Below are 21,734 nucleotides of genomic sequence, written 5' to 3'. Positions count from 1 at the left end.
CCACGTTCCCCCTGCTTCTCCTCATTGCCTTTCCCCATGAGACAGTGGTTTCTTCACGTTATCTGGGTAAGAATTAAATGCATTCCTGCTCTCTTCCTCCCACCCCTTTACACCACTCCCCTGGAAAGGGCAGAGTGTTTCCTTAGCATTAATCCTGAGCATGCTCTCTTTTGGGTGATATTTTTGATCTAAGCTTTAAGGAGTTCATCTGAAAAACATTAGGATGTTCCACTGAGGTATGTCAACCTTCTTCTGAGACAGTGCCTTACATCTTAGCTGACTTGTTGGGCAGTGAAAGTAAGGGCTGGCTAATACCCGTTTCGATTCTGTATTCTAATGATAAAAGAAAAGAGTTATTCCAGATTTCCCTGCCACGCAGAAAATAATGCAACACCATTTGCTTTTTAATCCGTTCTCTGCCTGATACAGTACTAGCCAACGATGACCAAAACTAGAGGCTTTAAGGAGATGGTGGGTAGTGCACTCTGTCATTGTTTACCTTCTGTGTGCACATGTGTCTATGTACACGCTGTCACGCATTACACTGTGTAAATATAAAAGCTATGTATACGTGCACACACACATACTTTATGCATGTGCATATATACACACACACACACAACAATCAAGGAGAAAGGAGTTTTGTTCAAATTTAAGTGATACAGTACTGTCATACCCCTTGACAATAAAACTGGGGGGGTGGGGAGGAGGGATTTACTACTGTTCCCAAGCTGAGCCAGGGGTGAGTTTATATAGGTTTTAAAACGGGCATATTTTGTTTGCCCTGATGTCCAAGAAGTACAATTCCAGTGTCAATGGGCACCTCATCAGAACTCATCGATTTTTCTTTGCAGATATTTTAACATGGAGTCCATCCCCTGTGCTGAGCCCCAGATTTTCTTCAAAACTTCACACTCCTTTTCATTTGCTTGTTCCAAGTCCACCTTCATAATATTACGTACTAGAGCTTTGGATTCTTCAAGTACCTACACCAGAAAAAGAAGAGTTTGTTCAGTTTTGAGCAGCTTGCACATTTAGTTTTATACAAACAGATCCTGATGTTATTCATATATGTGAGCTTTTCAAACTATTCATGTACTACATGTCCATGATTTCACAGTGATAACATGAGAAAACTAACTTCATTTTGGTGAAGGTTAACGGTAATACTGTTATCCAAAACTGCTCTAATAACCAGGCAGACATTCTAACTTAAACAACATTTTAAAAAGATTGGGGGAAAAAAAAAAAAATCAAAAGTTGGCTTTTTCACTTATTCTGTTTCAAAATCCACAATATCTGTATGTAACAGTTGCTTTGTACTGTATTTCTTTCCCTAAGGAAGCATTGGATTGTGGTGGTTGCAGCCATCATGCAGAACTGCTGAAACACAGACATGAGTGCCACAAGCATTACCAGTAAAAACTGAAAGTTTAGCCTGTTGTCAAAAACTGCATTTTTGCTACAGAATTATTATCAATTTCCTTGGTAATTTAAATTACAACTCAAAATATGACTAGGGCAACTGTTTACACTGTTAATTAGAATAAGTTGGACTTATTTACTGTATCATTTACACTTAAGTTAAAAAGAAAGTATATTCTGAAAGAGTAGAGTATTCTTAGCCACAACATATTACAGCATATGGTTTGCAAAAAAAACCAACAGGTATGAACTCTTTAAATCAAGAACAAAAAAAAATTAAAATAAAAAAGCACATTAATACTCATTACTTGTCTCTTTTTTTTTGAGAGGGAAGATGTAACGATGTAGTTTAACAATACATTAATTTTTATTTATTTCCTTACAGTAAGTTGTTCATAGTTAAATTAAGGACACTTACAACTGAATTACATGTCACCAGTTCCTTTATTCGAACCATTACTTCTTGTGTGAACGTTCCTGGCCAAAACACTTGAGAGACCAGTCCTTTGGCACAAGCTTCCTGCGCAGTCAACTTCCTTCCACTGAACAACATTTCATTGGCCTGAAGGGATAAAAAGTTACTTCTGGTATGAAATGTAATGAGACAGAACTCATTAAAGGAAAAATGCTCAAAAGAAAAGAGAAAATGCCTACGCTATTTAAGAGTTTGACTATGGCTCTTCCAGCTTTTAAAGATAAAGAGCTGCCCACAGATGAGCTGGTCAGTGGTGTTGACTATACAGCTTCAGTAGCTGTAGAAATAGAGGTCTATGATTAAGTGTGAAATGTGTAGATGGTTTTTTGTTATTTCCTATTCATGAGTGTACGTAAGCTTCGGCTTTCTTGGAGTACTGCAGCATATGGTACATATGGTAACAGATTACAATGCCTGACAGATCTGTAATGAACTCATCACCTTGCTTTCCATGATAGCAATGCTTGCAGTAACTAAGTCTTACTTTAAAAAAAAATATAATTTTTAAAAATATTTTTAAGTCTACATTTATGTGTAAATTATAAAGATCACCTAATTCTTGTGGTAGACCTCCTGTGAACTGCTCGTCTTGCAAGAAAAGCGTAGTTAAATGGTCTGCTGTTATTTTTTTTTTCATACTGAACATTCTGAAACCTAAATATATATATATGGTTTATTTTGAGCCCATCTCACATGTCTTCGTAGCATTTCATGTATGATGTAACATTTGAAATAGATGGCTCATCTTTTGGAGTTCAATTTCCAAAACCCACTGAAGCGAGTGAATGGGATATTAGCTGTTTTCTGTTCAAAGTCATAGAAAATTAATATTGAACTGATTAATTCTTTCTGAAGCTGATAGAGGAATTTTTTTGGAAGGAATTAACAAACAAACAAACAGAAAACCCACCACAACAATAAAAAACACAAACAAAAATGATCAGAACCCAAAATCTTAGGAAGATCTTATACATTGAAAAAAGCATTAATAAAGGTACAGAAGAACAATACATTTTATACAACAATCTCTGTAAAATTTGTTGATTTCCAATCACACATGTGACTGTTTAATAGCTTCCCTGTTAAACGGGACTCTACATGTTTATGTATCTCTCTTAATGAAGATTCTTCTACAGACAATTAAACTTTGTGTTTGCCTTGATAGCTGCATGGTAACAGCCAGTGAAGATTAAAAGCTCAGAGTAATCGTCAACTTTGGAAAATCAGCCTTACTGCTCTTTAATGACTAATTACAGTGAAAATATGACGAAGTTATCACTGGACACTTGGAACATGAGGCTGTTCAGTTGCTGACCCCCAGCTCAGTTGGCTTGTGAAAGGAATGCTTCCTAGGATCTTTGACATATAATCTATATACTCCTGTTAGTAATACCTTCTGTGACAGGTTCCAGGAAACTTAACTATGCAAGATTTATCATAATAATTATATTTTCTAATTTTTCTGGATCATACACAAACAATACTGACTTGTAATGCTAGCCAAAAATCAGTGATAGACAATTTTGACTGAAAAAACAGGAAAGGGAGGAAAAAATATTTAGAAATTTAAATTCAGTTTTGAAAGACACTTAGCACTGATTTTGATAAAAACGTGAAGACAATCTACTGGGAGTTAGGAAATTTTACACTTGAAGTCAGCTAGTTAGTTACATATTCTTCACATAGATCTTAAGTGATGAGGTAAAAAATGAATGCTAGGAAACATCATCATTATTATTGTCAAAGACACTGTTCTCCTGAATGTGAAGACAACAAGCACTAGCAGTGCAATTATCTTATTTCTGCAAGTTGTATCACAGCACAAGCAGAAAACCTTGCATGAAATGCACACTCAATAGTGATCTTAGCTGACAGATTTCAAAAGGGAATCTTTAGATTTGTACATATTGTATGCTGGAGACCCACTGCCAAACAAGTTTTATTCATCTGACCACGTCTTGTATTTGATCTGAAATTTAACACACTTGTTGCCTACTTTCCAAGAAATAAAATACAGCCGTAGAGATGAAGATGATAAAAATACTTCATTAACACCACGTTCTCATGACCAATTCTCATATTCATGAACTCAGTTTCATACTTCTCCTTTCACTAAGGAACTGCCATAAGGCACTGAGACATCTGCTGGTCTCAGTTTCCCTCTTTCAACAGAAAGTGCATCACGGCACTTCCACACAAACATAGATGCCACAGAGCACCTCAACTCTCCCATGCACTGCTAAGAGGCAGCTCCCTATAGTGCTGAAGATCCTGACTGATGTAGACTACAGACTCTGGGAAATATGAATCCCCCATGTATGACACAAAAGCTTAAGATGCAGTGCCAGCATGCTGCAGACTGATTGAAAAAAAAGCAGGTGTGTATAACTTGATCCCACAGCTCCTGTGCTTTATAGCAAGAACCAGAAAAAACAGAGCAAGAACTCCACAGCAGACACACAGTAACAGGGCTTCCCAAACAGACTTCAGAACCTCTATTGCAGATTTGCTTTCAGAACTTGAAAGCAGAGCTTAAGCATTCTTCTAAATTTCTTGGTATTCCCAATACAGAATCAGTTTTGAATCCCAAGTCTGTACTTCAAATTTCCTGCAGTGATGAGCTTTACATCAACCATATTCTAGGAAAAAATTCTACACGACAGACTGCTCAGCAGCTGAGACTGACCCACTCCGTGAAGGTTTTTCCAACAGTCTTGCCCTAGAATATTTTTACTAGGTGTTGCTGATAAAAAGAATGCAATGAAACCAACGTACAAGAGCTGTGTGTGGGACTTACTTGGTATCTGTTTCAATACATTTGTAAAAAAAAAAGTTTCAAAGCAGACAGAGGTCCCCTTTCTTTTGTAGGACTTTTTTTTTTTTCCTCCCTAAATGTCTGTCATCTCCTGCTAGCTGCCTCTTGTTTCTGCTGACTTCCCAGGGAAGCATGCTGCTTTAATGAAATTTCCAACATGTTCTGAATAGATTTCACAAAACCCACTGATTAAAGACCAACTTTGCCTTGCACAGCATTGACACTGCAAAGGGTCAACAATAGTATGAAAGCAGCAGCTTGGACTTTCCCTTGGAAAATGCATTTAGCTATGGAGTAGTACAGTATTATTTGCACTAGAAGCTTTGTATTTAGATCTTTAGATTTAAGGATGAGAGCATTCACGAAGGCAAATGAAAGAGTACACTAGGGAAGAGCTTGTGTTTTTATGAAAGTTCTGAAGAAACAAAAAGTAACAACCACAAGACTCACTCTAAAGGACGAGGATGGATGGAATGGATGGATGAATGGATGAACGAATGGATTGATGTCCAAATAAAAAGGGAAAGGAACAATCAGTAGGTTGTAACATGCTCATATATTAAATATACTCATAACTATCAACCTGTTTCAATTACCTTTTCTTTTTCCTTCTACTCACTAAATCCAGACATCACGCAATTAATTAGTTATGAGATCTGTTCAACCTGATGCTTTTAACATGTTAAAAATTTGTATTTTTAAAATCAATAAATGCCTATGGGGGAAAACTGGATTATATAATAAACAGTAACTTAGGAAAAAAACACAGAGCTGTGAGTGCTTGTTTCACACTGCTACTATTCAGTTTCAACTGCAATGGGACATAGGTCCAAGTTTTCAAGGAATGCAGCATAAAAAAAAGTAAACAACAAAAATAATGTAGGTAAGAACATTTTAAGTAGCATTTTCTTTTTTACGTTCAATTCTTTTATCTGATTGGAAAACAGGAAAAAAGAAAAACTTAAATAATGTGGCTTATAGCTTCAGCAGCAATGCAAAGCATTATCAGTTATTTCAAGCCATTAAAACTGTACAAACAAAATACAAAGCTAAAATTTAGATGAGAAAAAAAAAAAAAAGGATTTGCAGGGGTGACTTGGATCAAGTATTTCCTGCATAACGCACTCATTTAACATCAGGAGAGATGCATAAAATAGGGAAGCTTCTTGAGAATAATGAGTGCATGAAAGCTGATTTACCTATTTTGCATATTAGCATAAGACTGCTGATAGTTGGTGATACAGGGATCTGCAACATAAGCACAGACCAATGTACTCTTTACTACACTTCCTGATGCTGTGCTGAATGCAAGACACCATTGGCTGGTCTTCATAAGACCTCAGCTGGGAGCATGTATCCAGGTACACACCTTCCCCTTCTGCCACCAAAAGGGTTAAGGCTGCCCTTGATGTGGGATTAGGTCTCACGCTGGTTGTTTGGTGCCCTCAGTTGTAAGCTAAGTTGCAACAGCAGAGAACCTATAAATACTGGTTTCTCATGAAAAGTATTCAAGAGAGAAAGAATAATAAAGATAGCACAGCAAAGCTTAAAAGATCGTGAAATCGCTGGATAAAGTTTCACAACTGTATTGTGAAGCTGTCATCCCCTGCCCTGCAAGCTACTTACAGAAGCCAGGCCCATTATCCGGGGGAATGTAAGGGATGAACATCCATCTGGACTTTGTCCAAAAGTAGTGTATGGTGTCTGAAACCAAGCCTTCTCATTAGCCCAAACCACGTCACACAGAGGCAATATAGATGCTCCAAGTCCAATGGCTGGGCCATTTACTGCTACAATGATAGGCTTCTTAAACTGAATAAAAGTATTCACAAAATTCCTGAAGAAAAACAAGAACATGCACTCATGTATTAAAAGCAAAATATACCAGCCCTTGAGATCTCAAGTAATAATTAATCTCTATAGCAACGTCACTTTCAAAACCAACCTGATAACCTACTGTGGAGGTGACTAGCTTTGCCAATGAGGAGAGAGCAGCTGATGTTGTCTGCCTAGACTTCAGTAAGTCTTTCATCACCATCTCCCATAAAACCCTCACAGGGAAGCTGATGAAGTATGGATATGGTGAGGTGGATTGAAAACTGGCTGAATGGTTGGGCCCAAAGGATGGTGATCAGTGGTACGAAGTCTAGTTGGAGGCCAGTTGCCAGCCCTATATCCCAGGGCTAAGTACTCAGTCCAGTCACATTCAAATTCATTTGTGACCTAGGTGGGTTAGTGCACTCTCAGAAAGCTTATTGAGCATTAAAAAGCCTGGCTACAGTATTGTTCTGCCATCCAGAGACCTCTACAGACTGGAGAAACATCTAACGGGAACCTCACGAAGTTCAACAAAAAGGAGTGCAAAGTCCAGCATGGAAGCAACGGCTCCATGCACTAATTCATTCAGGAGGCCAATGAAAGCAGCCTGGCAGAAAAAAAGACTCAGTCCCAGTTGACACCAAGTTGCACATTTGCCTCATGGCAAAGAAGACTAATGATATTGTGTGCTGCGCTATGAGGAGTGTCGTTAGTAGGTTGAGTGAGGTGATCCTTCCCCTCAGCATAAGGAAAAACACACCTAAAATACTGTGTCCAGTTCTGGGCTCCCAAATACAAGGGAGACAGGGTGTTATTGGACAGTGTTCAGCAATGGGCCACAAAGCTGATTAACAGACTGGAGCATATCTTCTGTGAGGAAAGGTTGGGACTGTTCAGCCTGGAGAAGAGAAGGCTCAACGTGGGAATGATCTTATCAATGTATACAGACAGCTGCAGGGAGGCTGCAGGGAAGACATAGCTAGGCTCTTTCCAGTGATTCTCAGTAACAAAACAAGAGTCAGTGGGCACAAACTTCAAAGCCCTGTCTAGACGTGGTCCTGGGCACCCTGCTGAGGGGACCAGATGAATCCCAAGGTCCCCTTCCAACCTCTACACTCTGTGCGGAAGTCTGACATTTCTCCCAGTTCAACAAAGCACAGTTATAGAACAGATGTGCATTTAATGACCCTGGTATGGAAGTGTTTGTGTTAAAATCTTGTGCCTCACACAGCCACTCTCTCTTACATGATGATGCGATACTAAGCTACAATTGTGTATTCTCATATTATCGACACAAAAAGACATTCATCCCAGTTCCAATGAAAAGTGTGCATGCATAAAAGTTGGGGGACAGGGAGAGAGACTCCAAACTCACAAGTAAGATACTGACATTTCGTAGTTAATCATAGAATGGCCCAGGTTGGAAAGGACCTCAAGGATCATGAATCTCCAACCCCCTGCTGCAGGCAGGGCTACCAACCTCCCCATTCATTCAATACTAGATCAGGCTGTCCAGGGCCCCATCCAACATGGCCTTGAATACCTCCAGGGACAGGGCATCCAAAACCTCTCTGGGCAGCCTGTTCCAGCACCTCATCACACTCTCTGTGAAGAACTTCCCTGGTGATACTCAACCTAAATCTTCCTTCCTTCAACTTAAAACCATTTCCCCTTGTCCTGCTGTTATCTACCCTTTCAAAGAGTTGATTCCCCTCCTGTTTGTAGGCTCCCTTTAGGTACTGGAAGGCTGCAAATGACATCACCTCACAGCCTTCTCTTCTCCAGGCTGAACAAGCCCAGCTCCCTCAAATAGTTAATAGGTCTGATACATAAGGATGACATTGCTCATATTTAGTGCAGGTACATGATTATTAAATTCAGAGGTGAACATATAGAAATCAGCAATTTGTGGAACAATCTTTTAATCTGAATGACAGGTGTCTTTTCAATTCAGTTTTAGATACTGTATGGGGAGATTTACACAAATTTATGAGTTTTTTTAAAGTTTAGACATATACAGCATGGTAGCAACTGAACATAGGTCTCTGAAGGAGTACAGTTATTCTGGAAGTATGCAGGAGTTAACGCAAGATCTCAGGCCATAGAAAACAGAGCTTCCATGTACTCGGGGATGCAAGATCCATACATTTTTTGATAAACATTCTTCTAGTTTATGGTTGTGTATGTGTGTATAAGTTACCATTACTGTTATTTTTTTCTTCCTTTTTTTAAGTAAATACTTTTTAATCTCAACCTACAATTTCTACCCTTTTTCCTCCTGCCTATTTTCTCCCCATCCCACTGAGATGTGGGGGAATGAGCAAAAGGCAGCAGGGTGTTCATATGCTTCCTGGGTTCAACCACAACAGGTAACTAGTATTTACTTATTCACTACTAGTTCACCACTAAAATATCCATAATTCTACTGTTCTGTATCAGTTATACCGTTAACCATTCAGTCACAATCAACACAATCATCTTGTGTTTCTGTACGTTCAGTTACCTTTCCTGAAAGTGTATGGCTGTTGAAGTCTTTTAAAATTGGCTTCAACTGGATAAATATCATCATAGCACTAGTTTCCATAGTTAAATTTTAATGGTATAAATAGTGATGCATGAAATAATAACCCAGATAGAAATGGACAGGGATTATAAAGAAGTGCTGCATGCTTATCACGTAACAGGTGATTGTCTGAGGTATTGTTGAATTAGAGGCTTTTGAAATAGAAAAAATAAAGCAAATCAGACTGGATAATGAAAAATACCCGCTCAGATGACTGAAGATACGTTTACATACCTAATAGCTTCTGCCATTTTAGTGCTTTCCTTTTTTCTATCATCTGTTAAACGTCGTATAAAATAAATAAAATCAAGACCGCAGCAGAAAATGCTACCAACTGCACTGAACAGCACGAGTTTGCTGTCATCTGCAGCTGCTGTGTTCAGTGCACTTTGGACTTCCTTCATTACCTGGAAAAAAAAAATAAAATTCATTAAAGTACTTTTATTATAACATTAGAAATTAGCATGCTGTTCTTTCCCCTTTGTCATGAAGGATCTCAGTCTTTGAGATTCTCATTTTTCCTTAGGATCCAATCATCATATTAGAAAAGTTACTATTTATAAAGTTTTTTTTATTGTTCAAATATAAGAAAGTTTAAAAAGCAAACAGCAAAACAACCCAAAGCCCCATCGGTGTTAGCTTTGTGTTTCTAAACATGATCAGAATGAGATGATGAAATCATTAAGAAAAAAATTATTAGATGTTATCTTTAACTATAGAATTAATTCAGCATTTCTGTAATTTGGACAGCAGATGGCACATGCAACCAGTTCAGAGGAAAAGAACGTTGATTCAGACTAAAGTTTGTTTTGAGTTGCACTTCACTGATTTCCACATCTATTAGAGAATATAGTACATCAAAACTCCTATGTTCATCAAACATCAAAATATCTATGTTCAGATAACATAAGTTAACACCCTCAGCTGAATCAAGCTACAAGTCAATTGGATGTATAATAACTTGCAAGAAAAACCCAAATCTCACTTACTGTGTTTGTGCCTGAATAAGAGGTACAAACACGGCAGAGATTTATAATTCCTTCTGCAGCCTTGCCACCTCTTTCCCCCCTCCCGAATCAGGATTGTTCTGACCTCTGGATTTAGTGAGTTATTTTCAGATGATTTTGTTGATAGCAAGATGTGTGTGAATCCATCTTGTTTCCTGACAACAATGTCTCTGTACCGGTATGCACTCTCCGTTTGTCTCACACTGAACCGCAGCCTTTTATCAAAAGGTTGATCTCTCCTGTCGTCAATAAACCTCCGCTTGCTGGCTGTCACTCCTGTCACAGAAGTCTGTATGTTGGTTGTACCATTGGCTGCTAATGCTTCCATAAAGGTAGATGTACCTGGAAAACAGTTTAAACAGTAACATTCTATTAATTACATTTTATCAGTTCAACAGTCTCATAATCCCTACAGCACGAAAATACACTAGGCATATCACTGTGAACATACAATAAATATTAAACTTCTTCCCATGGAAGCTGGATAAATGTTACAGAAATATACACTGTACACAGTGCAATAATGCAAATGAATTTCATGCTTGTGAGAAAAAGAGCAAAGCAAACCAACAGTATTTGTTCTTAGAGAGGAGGAAAAGGCTTATTTGTCCCTAATGCCTATGCACTTCAGTAGGTTTATGAAGTATAATAAATAAATTCAGGAGAGATATGAATGCTCTGCTTTTTCCTTTTTCAACATCTCTAAGTCGTCTGACAGCATCAAGATTGCAAAGAGAAAGCAGATGCCTTCCAATTTCAAACAACATGAGAAGTTAATAAATGGAAGAAAAATGAACTTACAGCAAGTCAAATAAACACCTTGATTGACAAGATCATATACACCATAGTAGTCTTTAAAGGAAAATAGAAATGAAGAAATACAGGCTATATTGCTTCGGGAGAGAAACAAGACGCATGGAGTGATGGATATTTTAATGGATTCATAGACAATGAGATATTTCTGAAGTCTAAACAATTTTGCTATTAAAACTGGCAAACAGAGTATTATGTCTTTCTGGTCTTGTTCCCAGTAATTTAAATAGACAGTATTTGAAGGAATGCAAGTAAACAGGCCATTCATCATAGCACAGAAGGAATAGGTTTTTCTGTACTCCACATTAGGATGCATAATACCAATTAATTAGCATTCATAAGACAAAATAAGAACATCTTGGGTTTATTATGTCCATCTACATGTTAAAATTTCAATGTAAAATTTGTCAGATTCATGTGATGGAATGTGCAAGGTGAAAGGGAACAGCAGGGTTAAGATGTTGGAAAAATGCTGCAGGCTGTGACACAGGACGTTTGAAAGCTGCTTGCTGAAAACTGAGATCTAAGTCAGTATTAAAATCTACCGGATAGCCTGAGTCCTGATATTCCAGGACATCATGAATATGTTGCCTTTAAAAAGCAGAGTTTAAACACATAAATAGGCAATTAAGCATCACTGGTGGATCTTGTTTCGTTCTTCACAAACTTGCTGAAGAAGCCATATTTTTCAAGTTTGGATAATACATGAAGCTGTAATGATTTATTTTACAAAATACTTTAAAACAATTGTTGGTCCAATGACAGCATTATATGGACTCACCTCAATAATTTAAATTTCCACCTTTCAACTTTATTTAAATGTTGCTTAATTTGGCCCATACGAAGTCATATATAAAAACTAATGAAAGTAAATTTGGGACATTAAACATTTTCTTCTATTTCTATTACAGAAATTGCTTTCAAATAAGTGAACCTTTATATTAAATGTTTGTAAATAAATACTTCTCTCCTACATCTTGTCTAATTAGAATCACAGAATCATGAAGGTTGGAAAAGACCACTAAGATCACCTAGCCAACCCACCAACCCATCCCCACCATGCCCACTAACCGTGTCTCTCAGTTCCACATCTACATGTCTCTTGAATACCTCCAGGGATGGTGACTTCACTGCCCCCCTGGGCAGTCTGTGCCACTGCTTCTCTGTTCTTTCTGAGAATTTTTGCCTAATTAAATAGGCGACTTACCTGTCAAAGGAGCTATGCAATAAGGTTTTATTTTGCTATTTCCAAATCTTTCTTGTTGCAATGGTGTTTTAATTCTCTTATCATATAGCTTTTTCCTCAAGAAGATAAAGGCAATTCAAGATTTTAACTGTTTGAAGTGAAAAGTTTTACAGAGCTGAGTTCAGCTTGTAAACATCCTCAGAGAGAATAGATGCGAATAAAATGAAAAGGAAAATAAATATTTTATGTTGTCACAGAAGATTCATGCTTATTCTCAAGTTTTTCACATCTCATCAAATTCCTTTTTTTTTTATTTCAGCAGAATAAATAAAAGTTTGATGCAGACCAAATGTGAAATTGATGAGTGATGCTTTAGATACTTTTTCCAACCATACTATACAGATTATGTTCCTTTAAAAATGATTCCCTTCAAAGGAGATGTGCAGAAACAACACTGTTACCCGATGTTTCTCTAGGAAAATGGGATGAAATTGCATCCCTGTCTCAAAAGTTTGTTTTTCCATAGGAAATATGAATTAAAGCAAACATGATTTCTAAACCTTACTATATTGATTTTATTGCTTTTTGTGATGGCAAGGACAAAAAAGGTAGGGAACCAGGAGAGTGCAACAGACAAGACTGAACTAAAAAAAAAAAAAAACCCAACACCCACCAAAAAAAATCCTTAAGTCAGTAAACTTGCATAAGAGCTTTGAGTAGATCTTTGCTCACAACTTAAACTGCTAAGGATGTACTCAAGCAGCAGAAAATTTGGCAAGAGAGACCAAGATATAAACACCACACACTTTTCACGCTTTTTGAATGGGCAAGAGATGTTTCAGGTTTTTCTGTAAATTTTGTCCACACTTGTCAACAGTTAGTTCCAAACCACAAACAAGGGACAGCTGCAGTTCAGTGGAAAAAGGGATATTTAGCTTGTAATGAAGTGCTGTTTCTAAAGGCGATGGGCTTTCGGTGTCCATGTAATTGTCTTAAGTGTGTTTACAAGACATGAAGGAGGTTTTTTCCACTGACAAAGTTAAAAGAAGTTTAATTAGCATTTGTTACTAGCACTGCATGTCTGGTGTTCTACACCTTGAAGCGTAGGGGACAGTTTGACATTCAGTCCTCAAAAGCAAAGAAACAGCCCAGAGATGTAAAAGCAGAGCTTTGTGACTGACATCAACAGGTAAAGGTTGCATCAGTGAATGCAGAGCTATGTTTGAAAAATGAACAGAACATAGTTGCAGTTGGAAAGTTTTTGTGGGGTTTTTTTTTTTTTTTGCAACTAAGTTAATTAACATTAATTTGACCATCTTAAAGGTGAAGACATACTACTACTGCTCAAAGCCTCACCATATGGACAAAAATGATATTAACAGGAACACTTCATTTTGCTGCTGCTAATCAAAACCTGATAACAGTCACCATTTTCATGCACCTGCTCTTAGAAGAAAAATAAAAGCTATGGGCAGTAGATAGGAAAGGAACTGGTCTCTTTTAAAGAGGAAAGCAGACACAAAATGTGGGAGGTTGAAAAAAGGGTAGAATAGCAAAGGTAACATCCTCATCCCTCCTAGAGAAGACAAGGACAGCACAAAAAAGCCATCCCTCCAAACTATGAAGGGGATAACAATCAAAATACCTGATGCCAGGAATCTCCTAGGTAAACACAATGAGTTCAAAACAAGTAACACACAGCTACTAGTTAAAATCCTAGGCTCCACTCTAAATTAGATTTGCTTTACTGTTAGTCCCCCAAATTCTTAAGTTTAGCTTAGCATGCATAGCCCAACACAAATGTGTCAAATCCCTCAGGAATGAGTATAAGATGGAAGGTGTGATTTCAGTATTTTCTCAACACTACCCATAAGAAATTTATGGATTCCTAGCATTTGCAAGTCCATTCCCAGAGCATGTACCCAAAGCCAAGTATTCAAATCTTCATCCACCATGAAACTGCCCAGCTTACTGCTGAGACCGCTATGTTTTCACCTTCCAAATTTTTTTTCTCCCCAGTAAATTCTGCAACATCCATCTACAGAAAAGGATGTGGGTGTCCTGGTGAACAAGGTTGGCCATGAGATATGAAATGGCAGCATGCTCTTCTGGACAAGGTGGCCAACAGTATTAAAAAAAAAAAAAAAAGCATGGCCAGCAGATCTAGGGTGGTGAAACTCCCCCTCTACTCTGTCCTGGTGAAACCACATGTGGAGTACTGTGTCCAGTTCCGGGCTTGCTGGTTCAAGGCAGACAGATCTCCTAGAGAGAGTCCAGTGAAGGGCAACAAAGATGATGAGTGGCATGAAGCCTTTCCCATATGAGGAAAGGCTAAGAGACCTCAGACTATTCAGCCTGGAGAAGGCTAAGAGAGGATCTCATTACTGTTTATAAATATCTGAAGTGTAGGAGTCAAGCAGATGGGGGTGGAACCATTTCTGTGACTTACAGCAATAGAACAAGGGACGGCAGGCAGAAACAGGAACACAGGAAGTTCCATCTGAACACGAGAAAGAACTTCTTTACTTTGAGGATGATGGAGCACTGATACAGGCTGTCCAGAGAGGGCGGAGGCCCCTTTTCTGAAGAGATTCAAGACCTGTCTAGACACCCTCCTGTGCTGCTTTAGCAAGAAACTGAACTAGATGATTTCCAGAGGTCCCTTCCAACTGCTACAACCCTGTGATTTTTCATTTCCTTCATCCCTATCAGTACAACCTTTCACCAAGCAGGTCAGTCCCAATCCAATTGCCCTTCCTTCTTCCAGAAGACATTCCACACATATCATTCTTCTATGTGCTTCTCTCTTCTGCTAAATCTTGGAACAGGATTCAAAGTTGCACACAATATTCAAGATGGGGACTTACAGGATTTCCAAGCCTCTTTTCTCCTCTTCTCCTTTGCTAAAACAATTTGTGACTTTTTAAAAATTATAACTAGTTCTGAGTAGATGTTTTTAGGAAACTGCCTAAAAAGAAATCCACTGATCCCTCTGAAGAAAAAAAATCTAGTCCAGAACCAATCATTACCTGGGTACAGTTTTATGTTTTGCTATAGGCAGTGTTGTACAGAATTATGTTTTGCCCCCTTCTCATTTCTCAGCATACATCTCCCACTGCAACTAATCTCACTTTAATCAGGCAATCTCTCAGTATTTTAAGTTGCATCTACAGTGATCATAGTGAGCTTCAAGGACCCTCACATCTTTCCTATACAGTAACACACCAATCACTTCTCTTAAACTACATAACAAATTTGTAAATAAGAAGCATTCTACTGAATAAGCAAATGAACTAACCCCAGCAATTATTTCTTTAAGTGTTAACTGCAAAAATAACATGTAATTGTAACTGATTACAACTCAAGTACAAGAGAGGGAAAAATACGATGTGAAAAACCAATTAAAAAAATAAAATAAAATAAAATAAAAACAACAACAACAGTGGTGGAAGTCACATTTTATGCCAAAAAAATAGGCTGAGTAACCAGGGTCTGTTCAGCATGGGGAAAAGACGACTGAGAAGGGATCTGATAAATATTAAGAAATATCTAATGTGAGATGGGACACAAATGGATGAGGCCACTCTTCTCAGTGGTGTGCAGTGATGGAACAAAGAGCAATTATCTAAAACTCGAACACAGGAAGTCCCATAGAAACAAATGAAAGAACTTCTTTATGATAAGGGTGACAGAACATTCTAACAGGCTGCCCAGAGTCTCTTTCTACGGAGATACTCAGGATCCATCTGTTCACCTACCTACCTGACCTACTGTAGGGAATGCACTTTAGGAGGAGGGTTGGACTTGATGATCTCTTGAGGACCCTTCCAACCTCTGCAATTCTGTGATTTTGGGAAATAAAATCCTTTCCATACTTGTGCTGTTTTGGATTCTCTGGGCAGACAGTCCACGAGGCTTTGTGCCAAATGACCTGTGCAGGTTGCCCCATGCTCCCTTTTTGCACATAAAAAGGGACTTCTGGCAAAACATTCATAGGTACTAGCAAGCCATAATGTAAAAGCTGCACTACACCAAACATTTCACACCATGCGACACCAACCCCAGACAGTGATTCTGCAATGCAAACAATGTATAACAGTTTCCAGTAATTTTTCCACCTCTGCTTCCACAATTACACAGCAAATATTATTTTAAAAATGCAGTGCATTGGCAGGGACTGTAGAAATTCAAAAAGAGCAGAGAGCTATTCTATATCTATACACATAGACAAACAAATCGGTATACATATTTACAGCATTTATGCTCTGGAATTAAACAAAAGTTCCAGCTTCCTTTAACGTCACTCCAAATATTTGTAAGAAGAAAAGAACATGAAATTTGTTACACCTTTCACCAGCAATACTGTTTTACTCTATGCTTCCAAAGTGTTCAGAAGACACATGTCACTTATGAAAGAAAAAAACCATAGAATGGCTTGGGCTGGAAAGACCTTAAAGATGATCCAGTTCCAACCTCCCTGCTGTGGGTAGGGTTGCCAACCACTAAATAAGGCTGCCCATGGCCCCATCCAATTTGGCCTTGAATGACTCAAAGGATGAGGCATCTACAACTGATGATACAAAGCTGAAAGGAGTGGCTGACACACCAAAGGGCTATGTTACCATTCTCTGAGATCTAGACAGGGTGGAGACCATCAGTACAGATTCAGGGCAGAGCTGCTAGAAAGGAGCTCTGCAAAGGATCTGGGTGTCCTAGTGGACAACAGGTCAGCATGAGCCATCAGAGTACTCTTATGGCCAAGAAAGCCAGTGGTACCCTGCAGTGCATTAAAAAAAAAAAGAGTATGGCCAGCAGATTGAGAGAGATGAACCTCCCCTGCCCTAATGAGGCCTCATCCAGACAACTGTGTCCAGTTCTGGACTCAGTTCAAGAAACACAAGAATATCATAGAGAGAATCCAGTGGAGGGCTGCAAAGATTATGAAAGGTCCTGGAGCATCTCCCAGAGACCTAGGGATGCTCAGCCTGGAGAAGAGAAGGCTGAGTGGGGAATTATTTAAGATATCTAAAGGATGCGAGTCAAGTAAGTGGGGCCAGGATCTTTTCAGTTGTGCCCAGTGGCAGAACAAGAGACAATGCATATGAACTGGAACACAGGAAGTTTCATATGAACATGAGAAAAAGCTTCCTTACTTTGAGGATGACAGAGCACTAGAACAGACTGCCCAGAGAGGTTGTGGGCTCCTCTTCTTTGGAGATATTCAGTATCTACCTGGACACCTTCCTGTGTGACCTACTATGGGGAATCTGTCTTTGCAGGGGGGTTGGACTTGATGTCTCTAAAGGTCCCTTTCAACCCTTTGAATTCTGAGACCTTGAGAAATGCACTGACTTCAAAGAGGATGCACATGCTGATGTATGAACAGTGTATTGTTTCTCAATGAACAAATAATTTTTTGGATGAGCCCAGAATATTCCAAAAAGAGAAATCCATTACAGTGAGCCACCTGCTAGAAAGGAGCTCTGTGGAGAAGGACCTGAGCATCTGGTGGACAACAGGTTAACTATGAGACAACAGTGTACTCTTGTGGACAAGAAGGTCAAATGGCATCCTGGTGTTCATCGTAGATATTTTTCTGTTTCTTTTGTTTCCTACAGCATCAAATATATTTACAAGTTTACAACAATATCACTTAGAATGTGACAGTGTTCCTGGTTGCGTTTTATTTTAGTAGTTTATAGGCTAGGCAATTTGTTTTTGAATGTCTTTCTTCCTCAGAGAGTAAGCATGCAGATCAATAGAAATTTTTTAATTTCAACCAAAAATGCAACTAAAATTCTTCTTCTGAAAGCAGGCAGTCATTAGGAAAGAAAACAGCATTTCTCCGTTCTCAAGTTAAAAAGGTTTCTTTAGTCATCTAAGTACAAATAATTGAAAGTTTACATACTTAAAGATGTAAACAACAAAACACTAGTCCTGACATTTGTTAGGGCAACCCCTGTAAAAACAGGGATAGTATTATTAATGTAATCTGGCTGGCGACAAAGCTCTTAAAGTCTGATGAAATTTTACAATCTTTGAGAAGGAGCTATGCATTTTTGTGAATAAGATATTAAGTAAACTTTATTTTTGCTGTGTTACAGCAAGGTGGGGGGGAGGCCCTCCTCGTCACTGCAAAAGGCTGTCCAAATACATCTCCATCCTTATTTTATATATGTATATATACACATATATATCAGATGAGATAAACACTCATCAGATGCGTAAATTCTTTTTCTCCTTTATCTTGACAGCTAGACAAATCAGGATCGCTCCCTTCTCCCCTTCTATTACTCTTTCATTCTGCAGTGATTTTTCTTCCATTGAATCTAGTCACAATACTACTGACAAACAGAAAAGACAACATGACCATTCCCATCATTCTAGCTATTATTTAAGATGGTTGAAAGAATAAAAAGGAAAAAAAAATGCCCAAGTCCTTCTGACAGAACTCCACTCAACAAATCCCAGCCATAAGTCATAGCAGTATGCAGCAAAATATTTGATGAGGGAAGGAAAGAGTCATTTGTATTTCTACTCCTTATGAATAAATACAAATGAGAAAAAGCCATTTGCAGGTTACCAACTCCTTTTTGAGGCCACTTAGCACTGGGAACATTTTATGAAAAGAGCCTTCTGCTATCTTGTCCTTCAATATTCTCAGAGCTGCAGGTTATGATACCAGAGCATTCATTCAAAATGCTCTCAAACTTGAGAGTCAAGTAAGGACATCTCTCGGGGCTCATCTATAGGAGGAAAGCTCCTATAGCACAAAATAGGCTAAGGTTTAAAACTTGAAGCATACCCAGCTATTTCACAGTAACTCCTGAGGTGAACACATTCTATATTAAGAACACTTCACTGCAATTTAATCCAATTCCCAAAGTGATCTAAAAAAAGGCTCTCTTCATGTGGAATAAGAGTGCCCTAATGTAAGGCTAGCTTAGAATAGATTCTGCCAAGACATCCCAGGCAGTTTCCTGTATAGACATGAATATATACATGCTCTGTACACATGACATCATTCTTGTAAGGACACCAGAACTTCCTAGCACATTCTGCTAACTTAAGGATATTTGAATAGGCAAGTATAGCAATACTACGTTGGCTGAATATTTTCATTTGCCTTCTTTTTGAAAACAACATGTCATAAGTATTCACATTTCATTCTTCTAACATAAATGCAGCTTTTTAATACCAGTTTGCAAGAACACCATTCACAACCATTCACATAAATGTTTGGCTTTCAGATGGAGAAATGTACCAGGCAAAGAGGGCCGGAGGACTGTCAGAGGTTTAGCATGCTGATACGTACGTATTTGGCTTTACAGAAAAATAACAGCTTTCAAATCAGAGTACCTAGAGTGAGCAATCCCAGCAGTGAAGAAGCATCTCTGTTTTCACATATGTCCCTTAAGGAGGTATGTTTATCTTTCCAGTCACTGCCTGAGGTCTGTCATTAATAGCAGATGTCTTGACCTCCTGTGGGCCAGTAACCAACAGGTTCATTAAGAAGTGTCAGTAGTTTACCTGAGGCTGAACTAGCTTGATGCAAAAGGGCCACCTGCCTGTACACAGCAGCAAGCCATTGTGCAATATGGCCAGCTAGACCTTACACCTTATGGGTTATCTGCACCAGAAAACGCTGGGTGACAATTTGTTCTGCAGCAGTATGCCCTTATTAGAAATTACTGACTTTGGCAGAAATAACTGTCTGGGAAAGCATAAAGGAGGAAGCTTCATTTGACTCCTTGGGGTACATTATAGGAAAAAAATCTTAAGTGTTGCAGGGCTGGGTGTTGTGCTAAAGCAAGATGACTACTAGCTCCATGAGTACTTCTGCTGCTTGAACGGCTGCAGAGCAAAAAGCAGAGCTGGGCAGAGACACTGGGGAGGAAAATAGAAAGAAAGTATAGGTGAAAAGATCAGAGGTCTTGGCAGTGCGCAACATAGCTCAAGTCCTCTGATGGACGTAAGGTCATAATTATTAGAGAGCATCAAAGGAGGGCTGGAAGATGGGAAAGGGCCTGGAGGGCAAAGTGTATGAGGAGCAGCTGAGGTCCCTGGGTTTGTTCAGCCCTGAGCAGAGGAGCTGAGGGAAGGCCTGATGGTGGCTGCAGCTCCTCACGGGGAGCGGAGGGGCAGCGCTGAGCTCTGCTCTGTGTGACAGCGACAGGGCCCGAGGGAACGGCATGGAGCTGCGTCAGGGGAGGGCAGCTGGGGGTTAGGATAAGGGTCTGCGCCAGAGGGCAGTGGGCATGGAACGGGCTGCACAGGGCAGTGGGCACGGCCCCAAGTGCCAGAGTTCAAGGAGTGTTTGGACAGTGCTCTCAGACATACAGTTTGGATTTTGGGTGGTCCTGTGTGCAGACAAGAGCTGGGCTCAATAACCCTTGTGGGCCCCTTCCAACTCAGGATACTCCATGACTCTGTGAATGAACATGCATTCAGAAATACATGTGCCAAACAGGTTATTTCTTATGCAGAAGTTCCCAGAGGAAAGTAGTCTCCACTGAAGAATCAAGGATTTGAGCCAAGAAGATCTGTTAAAGATCCTGCCTTTAGGCAAAGCACATAACCGTTATTTACACCACATCTAAAGACACAAGCTGTTCCAAAGGCAACCTATCCCCAAGTTTTCCCAGTATTCAGGGAAACTAAGCCCACATTAAATAAAGGATGATTAAAGGCATCTCATACACAGGTGCTGAATATTCCAAAGCACTGAACTAAAAAATGATTCAGAACAGCATGTTGCCTTGCCGATTTTGTCCTTTTGTGTTATTTGAGAGGAATTAATCCCAAACAGCTTAAGTTATGATGGAAAGGAGAACAGCAAATGCAGCCTGTGTTCTCAAGCTGAATTTGATTTTGTGTTTGTCTTTAGCAATACCAGTGGGTGTGTGAGGACATCTCTGAAGTAGAGAACTCGTGGATTCTTTATACTTCCTATACTAAAAGAAAAACAAACTTAAACCTGAAACCAAAAGCAAACAAAAAGGAAGAGGAAGCCATAAAGTCAACAGTAACAGACTCGTGAGAGCATTAGGCATGGAGCTCACGTATGGATCACATGAGGAGAACTTGGGCAATATTCTTCCTCTCAAGGAAGTAGGCAACTACATAGGGTGCTCCAAAAGTAATGCCTCATACTTCTTTCCAAGGAAACTACTACAGATACAAAGGGCACAGGAACACTATCTGATAGAGCAAATTTTCAGCTACAGAACACTATTTTTAACAGTCACCACCATTAGCTATGCATTTTTGCCAGTGATAAGCAAGAGCCTGCATACCATGCTCCTAAAAATCTGCACCAGTGGAGCTGATCCACCATTGCTGTTACCACTGCTGAAACCTACCTACCATCTCACTGTATTCATTTCCACTTGTTGGTCTCCAGAAACATCCAGCAAGCATCAATGAATGTCAGAGGGTGCCATTTTTCTCTGCATGGAGGCATTCACTGATACCCCTTTGGTTCATACACACTTCCATATCAGACACCATTTTGTCAGACTACCTGTCTGCTGCCATCTGTCATACAGCAACAGAACATAATGGAATGTTAGTAGGAAAGTTCAGCCTCTACTGACGTACCACAAACATCTGCGGGCCAACATAATGTAACA

The 21,734-nt window shown here is 39.1% G+C and overlaps 1 protein-coding gene across 1 annotated transcript in view; it reads right to left on the bottom strand.

Moving 5' to 3' along the window:
• Positions 1 to 827: 827 nt before the first annotated feature.
• Positions 828 to 21,734, bottom strand: part of CDYL (chromodomain Y like) — a gene marked incomplete at both ends in the record, with an annotated part of 56,060 nt that continues 35,153 nt past the window's right edge. Inside the window, 5 exons of the mRNA XM_079533746.1 lie at positions 828 to 986; positions 1,844 to 1,987; positions 6,342 to 6,552; positions 9,331 to 9,503; positions 10,189 to 10,445. Coding sequence (XP_079389872.1) covers positions 828 to 986; positions 1,844 to 1,987; positions 6,342 to 6,552; positions 9,331 to 9,503; positions 10,189 to 10,445 — 944 coding nt within the window. The remainder of the gene's footprint in view (positions 987 to 1,843; positions 1,988 to 6,341; positions 6,553 to 9,330; positions 9,504 to 10,188; positions 10,446 to 21,734) is intronic.

This window comes from Tetrao urogallus, assembly GCF_951394365.1.
Source record: "Tetrao urogallus genome assembly, chromosome: 3".
Taxonomy (NCBI): Eukaryota; Metazoa; Chordata; class Aves; order Galliformes; family Phasianidae; genus Tetrao; species Tetrao urogallus.
The sequence above is the reverse complement of the archived record's forward strand: the minus strand, read 5'-3'. Positions and strand labels throughout refer to the sequence as shown.